The sequence below is a fragment of the Psittacula echo genome (assembly GCF_963264785.1).
Source record: "Psittacula echo genome assembly, chromosome: 4".
NCBI classification, from domain to species: Eukaryota; Metazoa; Chordata; class Aves; order Psittaciformes; family Psittacidae; genus Psittacula; species Psittacula echo.
Window position 1 is genome coordinate 21,253,602 of NC_137738.1, and position 21,874 is coordinate 21,275,475.

The 21,874-nt window shown below is 36.1% G+C and overlaps 1 protein-coding gene across 1 annotated transcript in view; it reads right to left on the reverse strand.

Annotated features, from left to right (window-relative positions):
- LTBP1 (latent transforming growth factor beta binding protein 1) overlaps positions 1 to 21,874 on the reverse strand; it is a gene marked incomplete at both ends in the record, with an annotated part of 198,370 nt that overhangs the window by 67,825 nt on the left and 108,671 nt on the right. The window contains 3 exons of the mRNA XM_080615803.1: positions 3,152 to 3,319; positions 4,836 to 4,958; positions 18,353 to 18,424. Of these exons, the coding sequence (XP_080471929.1) occupies positions 3,152 to 3,319; positions 4,836 to 4,958; positions 18,353 to 18,424 (363 nt within the window). The remainder of the gene's footprint in view (positions 1 to 3,151; positions 3,320 to 4,835; positions 4,959 to 18,352; positions 18,425 to 21,874) is intronic.

The following is a 21,874-nucleotide window of genomic DNA, read 5'->3' on the forward strand; positions in this document are numbered from 1 at the left end:
TTTGGGATGGGAAAATATTCCTTTTAAGAGTCTAAAAGTGCAATATGTTGACATAGTGGAAAATATATTGACTACCACTAATAAATTTAATCTCATATTGTATATACATTTTCACAAAAACTACTTAAAGACAAGCTATGCATTGCATGCTAAATTGATGGAGCATTCTCCCAAAAGCATGTTCTGGCTGTTATTCCCAGGAGGTTTACACTACAGTTTACCATCTTTCTTCAGTTATGTTTAATCTACCATTATATCAAGATAATTTTTTGGTATTAACCCTCTTCAAACTGTATATCCTTTCTGAGTATGAGTTTAAATATGCAAATTTTCATCATCATCTACATTACATAAGTAATGAAGATCACTAATTCTCTCATTCTCTTTTTGCAGAAACCAAAGGAGAAAAGCTCACCACCCCTGTATTAGAGGCGCAGAAGAATATCAACCAGTAACAACATTCATTCACAGGATCCCATTTGACTACATCAGAGGCCTCATACCAGCCCTGATCCAAATTCCACTGAATTGAGTAAGTCTTTCCATTGACTTCAGTGGGCTGGATAAAAAACAGACTGGGAACCATAAAATACCAAATTACCACCATAAGAGAGGGGAAATAATCTCATTTATAAAGCTGTTACAGAAGAATTTATTGAAAGTCAGGCAGCAACACCTGCTCTGATCTCTGCAGCTGCTCTACATGAGCGTCAGGTTTTGCCGTCCTAATGGAAGACTAGAATCAAAGAGATGTACAGGTCAGCCTTCTTCCCCATCAAAGAGGGAGGAAGGTCTCCCTGTCAGGGACAGGAAGACCTTCTGGAGTCTTGAAGGGGCTTTCACTGCCCTCACTGCTTCATTGTCCTCATTGATCTAGGTAAAGCTATGTTGGGATAAAACACCAAAGATTTAGTCTCCCATCTGCCTAATGTGACATCTTACAGCTTCTTAAAGAGATGTGCCCAACGGGGCATTGGTAAGTTCACAAATTCTGCTTCGAACACGAGGGCTTTAAAATAAATTAGCATCTAAAATAAAACCACAAAATACTAGCTACAGGTGTGCCACAGATTAATTCATTAAATTATACATTAAATTGCAGTATGCATTAATTTCATACTGTGTTCTGATAGTGTCCTAGTAATAGAAAAGATGAAGTGTCAAACTGATTAAATTGAGTGAATTCAGAATGTTGGAACACTTTTTGCTGGGAAGCGCTAGTGTTAAAACTTGCCACAAAAACACCCAATTGAAGATGGGAATTCTGGTCAAAGGAGGAGAAAATTTGATGCCTGTCCCTTTGGATACATACTCAGAATGTAAGAAATCCTGTTTCGGGTCATGTTCTCTGATAAGTGCTGTTGACACCTGAGTATACAAACCTGGCCTCTCTCAGTCTCACTTTTGGAGATGATCTACTTTGTACAAATATTTTAAAAGCTATTGGAGTGAGATCATGACTTTTTAATTCAATAGCTCCAAAATTAACATGGGATGCTGCAGTAAATACTTTACCCCATTCTGGAGTATTCCACTTTCACACAATTTTCATAGAATACTCTGAAAGACTATGACTTTAACCTGTTATGGAAAGGAACATGTTTTTTAATCATGAAAGTTGTCATGAAATGGGAAAAGTGTTTCCTACACAGGTCATCAGAATTTTCTGCTCACAGATTTTCTCTTACATCTTTTCATTAACTAAAACCACTAAAGTAATCAATTCCACATAATATTCAATTATGTAGTTTTTATGACTAGAGAGCAGTAAACAAAAAGACCTATTTTCTGCTCCAGCATACACACAACTGGGCATAAATTCTCATGCAATATTCTCTTAAATGTAAAACATCTGCACTTAAATTGTGAGTCATCTGCAAAGAATATATTTTTACTCTGGTAAAAGGCCATAGAAATGTTATTTATTTGAAAGTGAACTGGACTTTAGTCATGCAGGAAACAATGGCTTTAAAAATCAATTGAAATGCTCAAAAATGTTTGCCACTTCCACTTCCGTAAGCCCAACTTAAATATGTAAGGAACCTGCTGCTCTCATCATGTGTCTGAGGCTAGCTGTGATTTCCCAAAGCAGCTAGCTGGTTTTGAACATCTGAATCTTTCTAAAATACTCCATAGAGATGCATGTCCTGTATCATGGCAGTGACATCTGCTGTGATATCAGAAAAAGCAGTGGATTACCATTACAAATACCTATGCTAAAATACTGAACAGGCTGGACATCATGTATATTACATAAATCAATGATGCTTTAAAAAAAGAAGAATTTGACCATACATTTGGACAAACTGATTTTGACTAAAGACTCCAACAGTAGTCATTTGAATTTTAAGCAAAACCAGGGAATAGAAGGTACTCAAAAGCAGCAATCAGTATGTATAATACGTGGTATTGTAACCTATCAGCAGCCTAAGTTAAGTGTTGTTACCAAACAAGAGGGTATTTTCCAAGTCCTTACATATTAAAAACCAGCAAGACACCAAGTGAGCACTAATAGTACAAATGAGATTTATGTATCAAGTAAGCAACTGATTAAGTGAAAGGCGGCATGAAATGTTTAACTTCGTTTCTTGAAAAGAAATCATACTTGGCACTTTCCTCAGAGTGGATGGTAAAGACAGGAAACAAAGTTAGAAAGCAGTGATACTCCCATACATATCCCACTAACTGTAATGTAAACTACAACGCATGTCTTTCTGTGACCTAATTCTCAAAAGCTGTCATCCTTTTACTGGTGTCTTTAACAACTGAAGAATATTAATTAGATTTTGGGTTAATTTGACTTTATCTGTAGTCAGAATATAATGCACAATAAATTTATCTTCAGTGATGGAGAATCGAAGTTCAAGGACATATTTGGAGATGCAAGTGTCATTAATCCGGATTCTATCACAACATATCAAAGATAATTCTTTTGTTTTAATCACAAATCCCTCTGAACAAAACTACTATACATGAGGTGATCCTACTATCATGTAAAGAAGTTTCATAATATACTGATGGACAGTTCTTGTTTCAAATCAATTCCTGGGTTTTTTTTTTTTGGCTTGTTTTTTGTTTGTTTTTTTTTTAAGCATGCATAACAAACATTGGCTGGGGGCAAGAGTTTGTATTTTTAATTGTCAGTTCTTACCTGTTCCTGGAAGTGGACACTTCTCACAGTTCGGGCCCCACGCTTTGCCAACACTGCAACAGCAAAGCTGCTTGCTGAGCTGAACAGAAAGAGGATGCATGCATTGCTTTCCTGCACTAACAAACCGGTAGCAGGGTCCTTTCTCCTCAGCAACCACAGGATTATCAGCTGCAACAAAAGTGAAAGAGAGGATGGCACTGTTCAGATGAAAAGTAAAACAGAGAAACACCACTAGATTTCCAACATCAGTTAAATGGATTAATATTACAAGCTACAGAAGTTTTATTTCAAACACCTATCTCAAGTCATGATTCGCACTTCGCATCAAACAACATCCTAGACCAAAGATAGGTATTTTAAAGAATAAAAAAGCCCAACTCCCAAAACCAAAACATTTTCCAAACCAGCAGTTACAAAGGGTCAGAATCAGAGCTCTCACGTGTACACAAGTCCAACTGCTGAAGACTAAGGTCAGTCACTGGCAATATACAATTGTGTCAAGCTACGTAGCCACTGGAACATTCAGCTTTAAGTAGGCTATATAAATAAGACTGCAAAAGGATTAAGATTTATACATGACACATTATAAAAAAAGACAATTATATATGTACATTTTGTTATGCTTAGTTTTAATGTGGAAGAGCCAAAGACCGTAAGCTATGACTAGTATGAGGTAACGGGAAGCTAAGACCCATCGAGCTTTCTAATTTATGCATCCATTTTAGCATACAGTTAACAGTTCTGGGTAATATGTTCACTTAACTCAAAAAATATGAAGACTGCCGATTTTCAGCATGACATGTAAAATCAAAAATGAAAACCAACTCCTTTTTTCTGGTACTAAACTGATAAGTCTTAAAAAATTCTTCAAAATACTGGAGAACATTCTTAGTAATTGAGTGTCATTAATTCATAGCAAAAGATAATCATGCTGAAAAAAAGAAAAAAATTCACCTACAGCTCTAGACTATATTTTATATAAAACAGATGAGAAGCTTAGGAAATGAGGTATTTTTCACTTGTAAATATTTTCAAAAAACCCAAAAACCATAAAAGCGAGAAAATTAGTTGTTTTTTACTCCTCCTTCTTGTTGAGTTGGTTGCTCTCACACCAAGTAAAAGCTGATTAACAGAGGAAATGATCTGCATTCATGCTGTTCACAACCTTTTCTTCCTCCAAATTATTTCTTAATTTTTAATCCTTCTTAATCAGAAAGAAAATGTGCCAAAGATCATCCTGCGCTGAATGTTTAGTAATGGCAACTACCCAGGTCAAAGCTGCAGAGGTGGAAGAGGAGAAGGCAGGACACAAAGATGATTTTGGCCAGGGAACTAGCTAGCAAAGTGGGAAAAAAAAAATCATGGGTAAGAAAAGCTGGTGAGAATGACTGAGTGTATGAGGAGGCTGGATATGGCCTTGAAGGTTTTGTCACAAGAAAACCAGGAGAAGATAGCAAGGATCCTGGACAGCCACTGTCAGAGACCAAGGCTTCAAGGACAAAGAGACAGAAAAGAGGCACGAGTACGAAGTCTGGCTCAATGAAGTGAATATGCTGATTAAGACAAGGCAGGAACGGCAAGAAAGACAGGGACAGCTTAGAAGAGCTGGGCCCAATCAAATAAATCCTCATCTAAAGTGCAACTAAATATCTATTTAAGTACTTTGATTAGGACTGTTACTTACGTATGCACCTGGAGAGGGTAGGATCTGGCACAAATCCCATTTTGCAGGTACATCTGTAGCTGCCCATGGTATTCAAGCACTCACCATTAGGGCAAACTCCCTGTAACTGACATTCATTGATATCTGTGGGAAAATTGCAAATAATCAGATAGTGAAACATGCATTAATATTCTCCTTTCTTTACAAGTTATTTTTTTTTTTTAAATGTGTGCTGAACTGTTACAAATTAGCACTCCAATCAAGACTTTTTCCCATACTGACAACATTTGATTTATAACCTTTTAAAACACTGCTCAGAACATAACAGAACAACAATTGCCTTAATACATCATTCTCAAGTAGTCTGAATTAAAAACCAAATACACTTTGCCTGGCTTATCAATCCCTCTTTTCCTAACAAGATGATTGCTTGCATAGTCAAACACAACTCACAAGAACATTCAACAGAGACAAAGTTTCTGGCGATGTAGTATATTTTATGCAGTTTAAACAGTACACTTAATTCAGGATTGTTTTTTTAGTATTTGTATTCGGTAGTGCCTGAAGGTTTGTTGTGCTGGAAGAAGCACAACGCACAACTATCGTCTGTAGCCTAAAGAGCTTATCACCTAAATACTAAGAATATATTTCAGGAATCACAGAACACACATGGGGTGAACAGAATTGCACCCGTGGAAACTCAACTTTGTAATAATTAACAACTGCTTTGATAAATTCCACTGTTCCCAGGCTACCTGCATCAGTGTCCCTTTCAGGGTCTCACTGATTTATTCTCCCATGCTCCAAGCACTGGGCCTCAGGCCTTTATCACGCTTTGGGTTGTACCTATAATTCACTTACTCTCAGAATAGGTCCTCTCTGACAATCATGTGGATACTATCAGTAACTCAGTCAGCCAAACTATCACTTTAATTAAGGGGACAGTAACAGAGTAGCTTGTACTGACAATAAAAAAAATAAAATCATTCTTTTAAAAATAATATACCCCCAACCTGTAATTGCCTGTCATGAATTGTCATGTCTCCTCTTCCAGAAAAACAGTCTGCACATTGAAATAAACATACCTCAGCACTTATGTGCATTATTTCTATGTAAGACTTTCCCTCCCTAACCCTATGCTAGGAAAAAGTGCCTACCTTGCTAGGTAAACAAGCTACTAGTGCAAGTCAGATACTCCAGCTAGCTCTTTGGAGATCAGGCATCAGTGATCATTTTATCTAAAATACATAATATTTATTACCTTTCTCTTAGTTTTTAAAAAACCTTCACCATTTTATTTGACCTCACTGTATGTTGCTGCCTGATTCAACACTATCAATCAACAAGGGTAAGACGTTGAATATGTAAAGTGTAACAGATGTGATGGAGTTTGCTTTTGGAAACCTACAGAAAGAATCTTTCATTTTCTGACCACGTTATTCATTTTTCTCCACAAGTATGACTACCTGTCCCACCACACAGGAGCGCACAACTTAAGCTCACAGTACAGCAGACTTCAGCAGTTGTGATTTTTTCCAGATATTCAGTGTTGAGCTTATGCCTCAGCTCTTTCAATGCTATACCTAATCTAGTATCTTGACACCACCTGGATCAACTTCACATCTATGCACTTAGCCACACGTGACAGAGTGATAATTTATATCCTAGAACTTTGTATGAAATGTGATGGAAACCACATGAATTACAAAGGATCAACTCTGCCTCAAAGGAATTTTCAAGTGAAATTCCCAGACTGCGTGACTTTCTGACCTCAGAGGGAGTGGACTATCTAAAAAGGAGAATGGTACATGAAAAAAAAAGCACAAAACCCTGCTGAAACTGTCTCCTACAGCAGTCTACCTTTTGAGCCATCTAACCTTTGAACAGGAAGATGTCCCATATAAGCACAGGAGTACCTTATTTAAGGATTGTGCTAATACAGAATATTTAGTAACTTAGACTTGTTCTGATGCACTCACAAAGTATTTAGTTTCATCAGTTGCTTAGTCTGACTAGGTTCTTTCTTTTTTGCTGAAATCTCAAAATATGATTGAAGGCATCTACAGAGGGCCAACTGATCCCAAAAAGAACTCTGTTTCAATACCATTACATTTTGTGACTATTATGAGGAATGAACTTAAATCTTAACAGCTAGCAAACTAACGACATTATTGAAACATCCTTGAAGAGAAACATGTTGATGCTCTTGTAAAGCTGTCAGGAAGAAACGACATACTGCTAGCTCTGTTTTCAAACATTGGGCACAACAAGGAACACAATGGAAGAGAAGACTACAAAACACCTAGAAGCTAATACAAAGGAAATACTGGAACACTCAATAATCCACTATTGAATTTTCTATCTGTTGGAAATTTGGGTTGTCAGATCAGTTCTCAGATGCTAAACCACGAAGAACCAAGAATTCTGCTTGCTTTGATGAAGTACTGACTCTTTCGTCAGAAACAAGATAGCGGAAGAGACAGCATGCTTTACACTGAATACAAGAAAAATCTCAGTATCCGTGTTCGCTTCAAACTGAATATTCACAATACAAACACACAAATTATATACACACGCATGTGCAAAAAGCACATACAAATTTTGGAAAAAGAAAGAATAGGAAAAACAAACGACAAATTAAGAGATGGAAGAATGATATAAAAATTTGAATATTAAGATATATATTTTTAACAAGGTCTGTGCTTTATATTCTTACCTGACTTTTGTCTTTTATTGTTTAGTATTAGTTACTTGTTGGTGTTGACACCAGTACATATAGTGAAAACGATTGCTGGCTTTCTACATTGAAATAGCCAGACATTTTAAAAACAACTTTCTCACTTTACAAATTCTAAGTATACATTCTTTTTTTTTTAAACAGGAAAATTAACTTATACTACCAGAAAAAAAAATGTAATCTCCCAGAGGACACGTATAATATACCACTTTTTCTTGTTACTTTCTCTGGAATATAGATCCACGTAGAATTAGCAGAAATGCTTTGTCTAGTGAAGACAGTATTTAAATTTTAAATCACTGAAAAAGACAACTTATTTTAAATAATATTAATTTGATTTTATTGGTCTTACTTTCAAGGAAAGGCCAAGTCTCCTGTTTGTTGACCATTACATTGCTATTTGCTTATATGTCATCATTATGAAGAATTTGGCACTCTTCCTATCTAGGAGGATAACTATACCATTCTATATTATATAGCTTAACATAAGTGCATTTATACTTTCAATGTTTAAAATGATTAATGATGCATTTTTCATTTACACATCGTTTGCATCAAGCTTCATTTTAAGGAATGTTAAAAAAAACTATATATGGATAAATTTTATTATTTGAATACTGAAATTATAGGCATGTAAAAAATTAAAATCTTGCAAGACACAGGTGGATAAGAGGAAAACAACTCATGAAACCTACTTTCTAACTTGAATTTGAATCATTTTATTCGCAACACTAGTATTACCTGTACTTCTCAAACAAGCCAAACCATTTAAGTTTGTAGAACTATGTATGTTATAGATTATAAAAATGGTGCCTCAAGCAGTTTTTCAGGTTCAACTTAGCTACTGAAATGAAATTAATATTTCTATATATATTTACAGTAAAATGAAGGAAAAAAAACCCAAACCTATTCTACAGAAGTGGAATCTGGCTTTGCACTTAAATTCTTGTTACAGGTTACAGACTTCAGATAGCTGAATGATCTTGAATATCTAGTAGCAAAACTGTGCTACTTGGATTTTATAATCTTTTTTTAACATAGATTATAGTCAAGTCTTTATACAGATGAATTGTAATTGTGAATTTTAAAGTAAATTGGATTTAAGTATCTAAATAGAAATTATGCATATTTTTACAGATATGAATTTTATGTTACTGCTGGGAAATACTTGCATAGGAATGCTTTGGATATATCTGGTGCTACTGGGAGAATCTTGTTTTAAAGTTTTGCCTACTAATAGTGAAGATTTCATGGCATTATTTACTTAAGTGGCTAATTTACAGGTAAAGGGATCTTCCTATAATTTTTCAGCGCAGTCATCTTTCTTTCCAAATGATTCAACTATTCTGCAGGAAACATTCACAGATGCTGTCATTATTGCCACTATATTAAATCTCTTCCCAGATGAACTGCTCTTGTACATCTAGCATTTAAAAATATAATACTACATTCACATGGACTGTGTTATTGCTAGTTAACATGGGCACTGCTGCATTTAAGTACCACTTTATATGGATGTAAATATCAATTAATACTCTGCCTAGAATTCCTAAAAAAAAAAAAAAAAAAAAAAAACCAAAAAAAACCAATAAAAAAAATTTAAAAAACCCCAACCCACCCAAAAAAACCAAACCACAAAACTTCAAATTTTCAAAAGAAGCATACATACATGTAAGAATAGTATTTATTTAACAATTTCGGGTTAAAAATAAAAACCTTTCCAGATTTACTATCTACTTCATTTATTTCAGACTATGGTAAAAGACCACCTACCCAAAATGTTTCCTACTACCTGCCAGCCTGCCCAGCTGTACACACTGCACTGGAATCAATTTGCTTGAGCAGCTGGAAATCTGATTCAAAATTAACAGACTTTTTTTTTTTAGCCCTCTTTTTCTTGTCTATGGACATAAAAAATATTTCACTTTTAAATTAATATAGTAATAAGAATTCATTTGCTCCATTGTACACTCTAAAGAAAAAGCTACTTTAAAGTTGTCTGAATAAAGTTGTCTGTCTTTTGTTGTGCTGAAGTTCAAACTGATAAAATCACTCCACAAGCATGTTGTCAAACATATTCATCTACACAGAGAAAATATTTTAAGGGGCTATGTAGCAGTACTATAAAACCATACAAATGTAAATAAAGCTTTCTAAAGAAAACCAGCTAAATATTATTTTTCAGTTTTCAAGGAAAACTGAGTAATAAAGTTTTATTGGTAAAATGCCTCTGTGTATGGGATACAAGGGGAAAAAAATACAAAAAACCCAAGTTAAGCAAGGAACTTTTCCGCACAGTATCTTGCATGGTTCCACAGCAAACTCTCACAGTAGGGACTGTTATTTATAATTTATAAAGAACTTGCAGAAAAACCATTGATTTAATAGATTTTTTTAATAGGTGCTTGATAATGTGAATGTTTTGACCTTTCTCAACAGTAATAAACTGGTGTAACCCCACTGGCATGAAAGCAGCATTGTCATTCTGTGCTGACAGCCTGATACTTTGCTGTTGCCTTTCGCAGTACGCATGCCCAATACACAGAACTGGTCCCTGACACAATGTGCTCCTCGATTTGGTAGTTCTTCTTTACGAACGTTTGACAAGAAATGAAAGCTTTACTCCTCCTATATTCCCTTCTAAGCACACAGCATGATTTATGGTGAGGTCAGCCACCACATCTTCCTCCAGAGCCATGCAGCAGTCCCTGCTTTGAACAACCCAGTCACGTAACCAAATTGCTGCTAATCTATCTCACGATCTTCCCCACTAAGGAGAACTTAAACCAGGTCCTCTTAACAACAACAGTTAGTTTGATACCTTCCCACAGATTTTTATAGGTCTACTGGGTGTCAGGTCAACCTGCTCTCAGAAAATGCAATGTGTTAATGACTCACAGCCACTGAATTTCCTGAGGAAAGAAAATAAATTAAACCAACGATTTCCTAGCTGAGTACTTGTCTGCTCATGTGAAGAGTGTGACTATGAATGAAGTAATCTTCATGGCTTAAAAAAACCTCCTTCAAATCCGAACAGAAGCGTAAGAGGAAGATAAAAACACTGTAAGATGGTATGCATTTAAACAAGAAAGCACATGCTAACACTGAACTTGTTATAAACCATGATAATTATATATAGTTTCAATAAGTTCAAAACCAACTTCATCTTCAAAGAACTTTATATACTTTAATTAGAAGACAGAAGATGGAAATGAATGGATAACTCAGATATCAAAATTAAAGTTTACTTTACTAGTGGCTTCTCCTCCTTACTTTCTATGAAAGTTCACAAAGAAATTTTATGTAGATTTGTGTCCAGGGCAAGGCAATCTTCAAGGTTTCACATTTGAAATACCCCAAAACACAAGTGTGGTTTGAAAGCACTTTACCAGAATTTTGTTCCACAAATATTTAACAGAATCAGATGAAGAACTGACCTCAGATTTTCCTCATGACCACACACACATAGATACTTGCAATTACATGGGCTAAATACCACAATACTAAATTAAATTTCATTAAGTCTAAATATGGGCAACAGTTAAAACAAAAAGCTATTTTCTTCTAATAACTGATTTAGGGAAGGACTGAATAGTCCAGAAGAAATCAAAACCCAGAAAACTTTGAAAAAAAACCCTTAACATTTACTTGTTACTTTTCCATGAGGAGTTCTTCCTCGCTTAAAGATCCAAAACCCCAGTGGCTTTCTAATGTCTCTATTATGATGGTTGGGCTCTTTTACTCAAATATTGATTTACTTGTTTAGCTCTTACAGGCATTGCACACTAGGGAACTGCGATGACTTAGAAATACATGAATCAAAATTTTAAAAGGAGAAAAGTTAGATATGGGACCAAATTCTGTTCTAAGGTACTTAAATTTAAGTGACAAAGCAGTTATACACCCAATGGAAGGTTTCCCTCCAGCTAAGGTATCTGTATCTGTGCACAGAGAGATACACTGTAGTATAATCTCTTCTCTCCACTGTATGACCAGATGCTGGAAGAACTCTGAGCTGGAGGGGAAAGCACGCTGCAGAAGGTATTATCTTCCAGTGTTCTGCCTGCATTTTCCAATTCCACAGTGACTTTTAAAGTAAATTAAAGCAGTCTTCGGGGCCGCGTCAGCTGCAGTTCAACACTACCTTGGTTCTTTACTGGAAATCCACATGCAATGTTCTCCTGACTTTCCTTGAGAAATGGCCTAATTCAATCACATTCAGGAAGTGAATCATTTCAGCTTTATTCCAGGATTAATGACACCATAATTTAGCCTGAGTATCCCTTCTCCAAGGATAACAAACCATGCCAAGTGTAAACATCCAATCCTAGAAAAAATTCCTGCTCCTACTTATAATGAGATCTGTACCTGTCACTGCTGAAAGAATATGCTTTGCTTGGTTACAGGAAAACATGCCAAGTGATTTACTGAGTGCATCATAAAGCTACTGTAATGTCCTTTAATTTGCCCATTTTCTGAAATACTTTACTAGATTCCTCAAGCAAGCAAATATGAAAATGCTTCACAGCCTACTGCTCTTACACACATTTACATGCCATCACAACGTGCAGAGCTTGATGCCCCCTATAGACAAGTGAAGTAGCGCAGAAGAACTAGGTGATCAGCAGAGAGCTGTTCTGCTATAGACCAGCTTACAAAAGCTGATGTTTGGAATATCAGCTCTGTAGTGTTTCCCGTTGGCAGCCTCCAGCTGGAAGAGTATTTAGGAAGAGAAGTTCACTGTGTTTTGGCTCTGTTAACTGTTATAGCAGCTCTTCAGACCACCCAGTCCCAGCTGGCCTAATGCAGAATCGCAGGAAACACTAAGGTGGTGTAAAGCTGTCTTATCTGCCTTCAGCCTTGTAGCTCATTTGGAGACACGGAGCAAGTCCACTCTCTACTCTTTTCAGATAGCGAATAAGGTCCATATTTGGTCACAGACACACTGGAATTTGAAACATTCCTATAACATTAATTTTTTCATCTCCATGCGTTACACATGGAATTTATGCACATCAAATCATCACAGCTTGGAGCATTTAACCACACTTAAACATTTAACTTAAAACCACAATTCTATAAACGTGTTTTGGTCAAAGCCACAGTCTATGTGTTTAAAGACTGTATGGTCTTTGAATCTAGCTATTCATTTTAAAGAAAATATTTTTGCTCAAGAAAAAACAGTCTATGAGTTCAAAAAAGTCATCAGTCACTACAAGGAATTTGAACAACGCAAATGTAAACAAAAACAGTCTTCAATTTGTTTTTTGAAAGAACTGCTACCATTCACATAAAGAATACAGTCAAATTTGCCTTCAGGAGCACTAATAACTTTGAAATGAGAGTGTCAACTATTCAAACTGGATCAGGGTTTGGTTTTTTTACTGTATTATGTTGAAGTAACTAAAAGACATTTAAAATTTTCATAAAGATGGCTGAAGAAAACTAAGGGGTGATTTAGTATTAATTATTTAAATAATAATCCCTCTTTTGAAACAATATATTTCCTTTGCATACAATGCATTTTCTGCTTTACGCATCTGGTAGGTGATTTTTTGATTACATGAATAAATCTGTCTCAAAAGACAATGAAAAATTCAGACTTTCAAAGTCACATTATGTGCATAAACAGACGAAAACAATTTATAATTTCACAATTTTTAAAACAACATATGACAATGCCTATAAACTAAATATGCAACAGCATCCAGCTAGGACAGTCATGATACCCAGAAGGTTCTTATGAAAACTGGACCAAGAAAGGGAACCTGCAGAAGCAGAATGCCTAGTCAGACCACCACAGCCCTCATAGCTGCACTGAAATATTCAGAATAAACTTTCGGCTAGAAAGTACTGCAGCCCTTCTCATCCCCTCTGTCCCAAGTGTCTGGTGCCAGAGGACAACAGCAACCTCAACATCAGCAGCCCACAGCTGATTCCAGGCCTACGCTCCATGGAAAAGTAAGTTTCTGAAGGGGGACGTCTGTACATAGCTCTGAAATTAAATTTCTATGCTTTTCAAAAACTGACTGACTTTGTTTAAATGACTATATTTTGAAACTGAAAGGAAACTGTTTATCTCTTTTTGATGCAAAGCAAGCAATTTGCCTTTCAAGAGACCCACACGTTGTTATATTTAAGCAAAGGCAGCCTTACAGATCAATTGTGTACTAATTAGAATTTGCAAAAGTACTGGGCAACAACTTAATTAGAAATGACCCAGTAGTCAGTCATTAAATGTTATTTAGTAAAATCTGCCTTGACAGATGTTTTCATGCATTAAGTGCTTTAATATGCACAATATCTCATGTTGCAAATGAAGACTGTAACGTATCATTTGTGTCATTTGTGAAAATTTCACTCACTTTGGTAAGGCACAAACTAGGCTTCACTGGGAGTGCTCCCTAACTGAATGTCTTCCAAATTGGCTCAATATAATATTTTATTCTACGAAAATCAATTACAAGTGTACTTACTAACACCACTGAAAATACTGCTCCAACTGTTTCTGCTATAGCTATATTGTTAACCACTATTAATGTCTTTAGTTCTAAGAAAAATATGACCTCCAGATTTTACTGCCTCCATTACAGTTTATTGTTTCAATAATAACCTGATCAGTGAGAACAACAAAGGATAAAAGAAACAAACAACATGGTTTAGTTGCTAACGCAATAATTGCAATATATATTTTTTTTAAATTAAAGAAAAAAAATGCTGCTCATTCTAAGAAATGACCCACTGATTTCCGTGAGCTAACAGAGTAGCAGCAGGAGGAATCAATCCAACTCATTTTGTGCTTCTATGTGGAATTTACTGGAACAGAAGTTTGCAGAGCCACAATTTTCAAACACATAATCAATGTCCAAACAGCAACCCAGCCCAGTTTCTGGAGATACATTTATTTCTCAGTATGATCATCATAAAAGAACTTTGAAAGAAGGTCATTAACTTAGTAGCTAAGTAACATTAAACAGCATTTCTTATGAAGCAAAAATCTTTTATTACTTAAAAGTAATAAAATATATATACAACATGCAGAGAAAAAATTATTACTGTATTTTAGGGACAAATACAGGATGGCAAAATATACCTTCAAAACTTATTTTAAATCACAGTGAAGCTAAGGGAAAAAAGCTCAAAGTCCCTAGATCACGTGGTTACAGAATTTGATCCATCAACATACAAATACTAGTTTCTGCATGCTCATATACATTTAATTTTAAGCATATGGGTACTTTTCAAGAACTTCCATGCACAACTTTTTATTTCACTGAAAAACAAGTGTTCAGGTATTTTTCCAGTTCTTCAAGATAAGATTTTAAAGTGCTCTGTTGGCAGTATGTTAGTTTCCTGAAAAACAAATCCAACCTTTTCACCAGCTGTTTTCTTCATTCTATTTCAGTTTTCCAAGAAAACCACTAGCAGAAGGAAACAGTAAGTATAATTCTAAACTGGGAACCAAAAAATAGCATTGCATGCGGATTCTGACAAAGAAGTTGCAGCTCTGATAAGCTGTGTTTTGGTTTTAATGACAGCCTTAGGGGATTCATGTGTGTACATGTAATAAATCACCCCACTGAAAAGATAATTACTGAGGAGGAGGGGGGAGCAGCAGGAGCTTTCTTGATAGCAATTACATTAAACTGTTCAAATTAGCATACCCACAGATGGTTCTTTGTTGTCCTACACACACATTAGAGAGAAGGATGTTTCATTACATTAGTTCACTCACTTGAAAAGAAAAAAAACGAGGGTCTGGTTAGTAATCACACTAATATTACATAGGCTTTGTAAACTAAGGGCTTTTGACTGCAGAAACAATGTAGAATAAAAGGTTAATTAGGCTGTTAGGCCTGAGTTTTCAAATGCAATGAAAGTTGAGGAGTTTTCTAGGTGAAAATAGCAATCTCTTTTAGCTGCAGGCAGGGATTCAGAAATGTATCCCCAATTACTATTTCATCTGGCAATGCTGGCCCCTCCTGAGCATGGACACAGCATGCACACCCTTTCAGCAAGAAGTAATCTAATTAAAATGTATACTTGCATATGGACATGCTGTGCCACTCTTTTCCAATCCAATTGTAAGGATTATTACAAGAATATCAATCCTCTCCAGCCAGCAGCTTAAACAGTCTTCTCTCCACAGCTATTGCTGTTGCTTTGCTCCATGTTTGAGATATGGACAGCTGTTTTTTTTCTTAGCCCTGTCCTCCCCTATTTTAGAAAAGCATGGCTGCTTCAGATAAACACAAGCAACACACTTTTCCTGACCCACTGAGAAGCACATGCTAATGACCACTTCAGGACTGTACCCTGCCAGCAGCTTTCACAAATAGAGCTTGATTTCCTGATGACTGTTCAAATAGAGGTCAAAAACCTGACCCTCAAAGAAAATTATAATCTTGTTACTTACTTCAGTAGGACTAAATTTCATCCTGTCTTTGTTCCACGGTATTTCTTCTCCCAGTTCCTTCCTTATTTGTACCTCTTTTTTGGAGCGTGTTGGTGACTAAATTGCAGAGAAGCCACCCAAGCCTCAGTAAGACAGTAAGAGGAGCCTGCAGCAGCCACCACCTCTGTCTTCTCCAAAAAGTTAAGATATTGTCCCCACCCTCAATTCATCAACAGTCTACTTCCTGGTTGGATAATCCTACTCCATTGTGTGATTAAAATCTAGGTTATAAATTTGCATGTATTAATTACAAGTTATATTTAATCTACAGTGCTCTCTCTTCTGGGATAATGATAGCAGTAATAAATAAAACTATTTAAAGCCTCATATTTCTTGTAGTATAGCAATGTACAGATTCTTAAGGGGACTCTACAGTCTTTCACTGCAGATCAGGGAACAAGCTCCATTTCATTTTTTTACTGTTTTAACCCAACCCAGTTTTCTCTCGCAACCCTCCAAATGCTCCTCCCCTGCAAGCAGGTAAACCACTAACTAGGTAAAGAACTGAGCAGTAGATTGGCTCAAATGGCTGCTCCTTCATACAGTAGCTCACATCTCCCTCAGCAGTGGAAGCAGTGGGATGTTTGCATTTAGTGCCCTACAAACTGTATTTTTTTCGTTGGGAAAGTAATTTCTTTACATGGCTGACTGCTACACACTGCATCAATGTGCTAACTGAAAGGTTTCAGTTACATAAAATTAACTCTGTCTCCAAAGTGCCTACATACAGCCTTTAAAACCAATTACTTCTCTCCATCATCACTATTTGCTGGAATCTTTTACCCTTGCAGTGTCAACAATGGCTAACAAACCACAGGTCAGTGTCAGCCTCACTTGAACTCATTCTTCCCTTCTTTCCTAAATCTCCCTCCAGAACACCACCGCAGGATTGCTCACATCTTCTCAGAACTCCTTTCTCTTGTTTACCTGAGCTGTGCCAAACAAGTTGAACAAGCAATTAAACTTTTTCCAACATCCTCATCTGGCACATCTGTTCAATGCCCCAAGATATACAGAAAGAATGAGCACAAGTCTATAGATACCTGTTCAGCTTCATCAGATAAAGACGCTGTTGGCCAGGAGAATCTAAATGCTCCAAGCCTTTCAGTGTAGCAGCATGATCATGCAGATCCCATAACCCTGTATGTTTTGATAACTTCTATGCTTACAGCCAGGATATATGTGGCATAATCTTTGAATAATACAACTTCTGCAGTGTCTAACTCATGTCGTGATTTAACCTCAGCCAGCAACTAAGTACACACAGCCGCTCACTCCCTGCCCCCCCATACCCTCATGGGATGGGGAAGGGAATTGGAAAAAGGTAAAACTCATGGGTTGAGATATGAACAGTTTAGTAATTGAAGTAAAATAATAATATTATTATTATACATAAAAAAGAGACAGGAATAAACCCTAAGGAACACAAGTGATGCACTATATAATTGCTCACAAACCACTGACCGCTGTGCAGCCTCTCCCCAGGCAGTGATCAGTGGATCCCAGCCAACTCCCCCCCAGTTCATATGTTGAGCATGACATTCTATGGTACGGAATATCTCTTTGGCCAGTTCACGTCAGGTGCTCTGGCTGTGCTCCCTCCTGGCTTCCCGTGCACATCCTTACTCTGCAGTGGCAGAGCATGGGAAACTAAAAAGTGCTCAACTTAGGAGTAAGCACTCCTTAGCAATAACTAAAACATCAATGTGTTACCAACATTATTCTCGGACTAGAGCCAAAACACAGAGTACCAGCTACCAAGAAAGATAATTAACTCTATCCCAGCCAAAACCAGGACACCCCATACACTCTCACCTGCACTATGCACCTTCTTGAAGTATGCGGGTCACCGCTTCACGTGGCAGCCAGGTATGCATGGTTTTTCATTGTCACTTGCCAGTGACATCATTTGGCTTCTCTCAGTACTGTTGTGTCTAACCTCTTATGTTCAAAAGAATAATTTTCTGATTACTCTGTACTTTCATGATTATAAAATCGCCTTCTATTGCTAGTTTCATCTGACTTAAGAACAGGTTCACTGTTTAGCAAAAGACCTGACAGAACAATGTATTGCTATTGAAAAACAAAGTAAATTAATTTATCTGAAGTCATCTTTATACAATAAAGAAAATGAGAGTCTATGTAAAGGTTTTAAAAGCTTTTTGCCCTGGAGCAAAAAAAACCCACTCTATAGAGTTGCCAATATTTGGAAAGAATTAAAAGTAGCCACAATATTTTTTTTTCCCAAAATGCAAATCAAGTGAGTGGATTAATTCATCTAAGTCATAAATATCAAAGCATGTGTCACAGAAAACAGAAACTCAAAATAAACACCATCAATTTTACCTTGACAAAATGTAGCATTGATCCTTTTGTAGCCTTGTGGGCATTCCATCATAGGACTGTATCCATGGTAAGCTGAAAAAAAATTTACATCAGTCAAGTACCTGACAGCCAAATTATTATGTGGCTAAAAAAAAACCCCAACAAACTAAAAACATAAAAATATTGTAAGTTTTTATGATGCATGATTAAGCGTAAGAGGCCAAGAAATTAAAATTAAAGTCCGCACAGGTAACCTTATTTCCATCTCTTCCCACATGTATACCACCTACATCTTCATTTATCTGGTGAAACTTGTGTTTTTCCCAGAAAAAGAAATCTTTGAAATCAGGACATTATCCTTCATCCTAGTTGTTCTCAAATATTCAAATAATTACTTTCCCAAGCCAGCTACAAGTATAATTTTGGGAAAAGATACAGTCGAAAATCTGCAATGGAAACTCAATGGTTTTAAACCTGAAAGCAGCTTTAGAAAGCAGAATTATCTTGAATGTTAAGAAAAAATTGTTGGGCACTATTTCTCCTGCCACAATGAACTAAAAAATATTTGAAATACAGAGGAAATAGATTTAAATAAACTTTTAAAACAAGGCAAAAAATAAAGAGGCACATTTGTGATTTATGTAACAAAGTTGCTGACTTTTATAAGACAGTCACTTACTGGCTGATCCATGTAAACTGTCAAGGGCATTACAACATGCAAAACACAGACTGAATTCCATCTTGCCAAAACAGAAAGTGTTCAGTTAACTAATTTTTTATTTTTATTTTTTCTTTCTTTCACTTAAGGTTGCTTTTGAGACTACAGAAAACTGTTTAGTGATTCTTTAACAGTTATCGTAAGTGAGAGCAACAACTTCTTTGTATGGTTATGCACTGAAAACTAATCTCCTGGCAAACCAAGTACTTTATTAAACATATAGGACTAAACTAAGTTTGGCAGTATGATCATACAAGTGCCTTTAATAAGAGTCAAGAGAGTTTTTTGTAATTTGAATGCTACAACAGAGATACTTTATACTTGGTCAGATCTTTTGTTTTCTTTTGAAAGTGTTCTAAGCCTTTTAGATATTCAGCAGGCCAAAATAAATGAATAAATAAATAAATCAAGCACATTACTTTCCATCTTTACCCTATATAAACTGTCAAATAAGACAGACTAACTGAGATAATGTTTTCAATTGGCTCCACTTCACATATAATACCCAAATTGCTTATTTTAAAACTCATAACTAGTTGAATATAAAGGTGGAAAGGAAAAAAAAAAAATATTTTCATAAGTTAGAAAGCTTTTTCTATTCTTTGGAAAAATTTAAGTGATGATCTTGAGTAGCAGGGTTTGGAGTGAGATAGTTTTAATTCATATTGATGTGAATTATTTACAATAATTGCTTAAGTAGAACATTAAGATTCTCCTTAGAGATTGCTTAAAGTGATAAAATGGTTAAACGCAAAAAAAGGAGTGGTCAAAATACAGCAACAGTGCTCTAAGCACACACTTCTCCATCTTTACATTGACTACAACCCTTTTAATACAAATTAAAATTTGAAAATTTCACCTCTCACCATAAAGTGGCAGCTACACATTTATTTTTAAGGTAGCTCCAATCTTTTCACAGTGTTAATATTAAAATAAGTTGAAAATTAAGATGAGATTTTCAAAAGTGCAATGCATTAGCCTATTCCTGGTCCTCAAAAATGTCAATAAAACTCCTAATGCTCATGTTTGCAGAGTCAGATTCCTAATTGTACTGCTTATGTCCTAACTTACCTGTGTTTGCCATTACAGATCTGACTCAATTCACACTAAAGCCAGGAGAGTCTCTAACTTTTTCTGTGGACAGGAATGGTACCCTGCAATACAGGCTGGTAGAGGAAGAAAGAGAGAGCGCAGAGCTCTTCCAGTTGTAAACGGAGACCAGCACATAAGCTATGCCAGGCCCTTTCCAGTGCTGCAATGCATTTTCCCTTCCAGGGTGACTCAGCTGCTCTAGAAAGTGCAGTGGTGAAGTGAGGTCAGAGATTTTAACCTCTCCTTTTAGCCTCTCCCTCCCTTCTCATCCTCCTACTCCCACACTGAACAGGAAAGAGCAGCTTACTAGCAGCTGTTTTCTTCCTTCTACAAAGAGCAGCAACATAAGCAGGTCAAAGCAGACGAAGGAGCTTGTTCAGTGATGGCTAGTGCATCCATGTGGGAGCTGGATAGAGTCCTACATTACTTACCTTTTACTCACTTAGACAACCTGTTTGTAATTATTAACTGTTAGCAAGGCTCCTGAAAAAAGACTCTCACTACATTCCCAATGTAACACAGAAATGCACTTTGTCTTAAAAGTCATCTTCTGTAGAAGCCCTCAAAAATGAAGATCTGTTCCAAAATGTCTTTTTTTTTTTTGTTTTCAGTAATACTGAACAACCCATAAAGTTACAGACATGGCCAAGACTTACAGTCTCAGGCCAAGACACTTGACTTTGCAAGAACACAGAAGCCCTGACTCTGCAGTGGCTATTACCCAGAATATGCAAATACATCTTTACAAAGTGACAAAACGCTATTTAAGTCCATGGGAACAAGACACACACAAACTTACATACATTGTTAAGTAGCTGACTGAAGAGAGAAGAAAAGTGCCAGCTAATGAGACTGAAGTGTATGCGTAAATATTCTGCTGTGGATTTTGCAGAGGATCATATCAAATGCAACCTGATTACAGATTATTATATACAGGTCAGTTTTAAACAAGGATTATGAAGCATAAAACCATAAAAGCAAAAGGAAGCTTGTTTGCTTCCAAAAAGACTACAATAAAAATGGTAATACCAATTTAGTGAAGTATCAGAACAGGTCAAAAGTACACAGGACTATTGTGAGACACTGCCTCCTGAGACACTACCATGAACATCACTTAACTGATAAGTTCCTAATAATTTACTTGATTCCATTTTTCCATCCCATAACACACATATAAATGTATAAAATATATATATATGCATACTCTTTTTACTACTGAAACTTTCTCATTACTGTAAAGACAACATGCAAAAAGAAAACTCAAAACCTTGATGAAATAGAAATTTGTAAGCACCACTCCACACTTGATTAAATCTTACAATATATTTACATTTATCTTTGGAGATTGCTTGCTCTACAGAAGCATAACACTGTGATACTCACATGAGGCTAAATTTGACACCAATGCCCAAAGGACACTTACAGCCAGATTCTAAATAGACTTGAAAGTTTCAGTTGTGTGCCTAAATTCAAACTGAACATCCATAAAACTGTAAGATGCTGCAAGACCACTTGAACTCCTGCAACACTCTGAATTTATCACCTCAAGTTCTTAGAATTCACCATTTGCATCCATGCGGAACTGCCATAAGTCCTGGCATGATTGAACAGCATCATGCTCAACTCATTCCTAAATCAAATCTAGACTAACAAAATACATATACATCTATCAGAGCTTCCTGAGAGATTCAGTGAGTATTCTTGAAACATACACCTACCAAATCATACTCTTG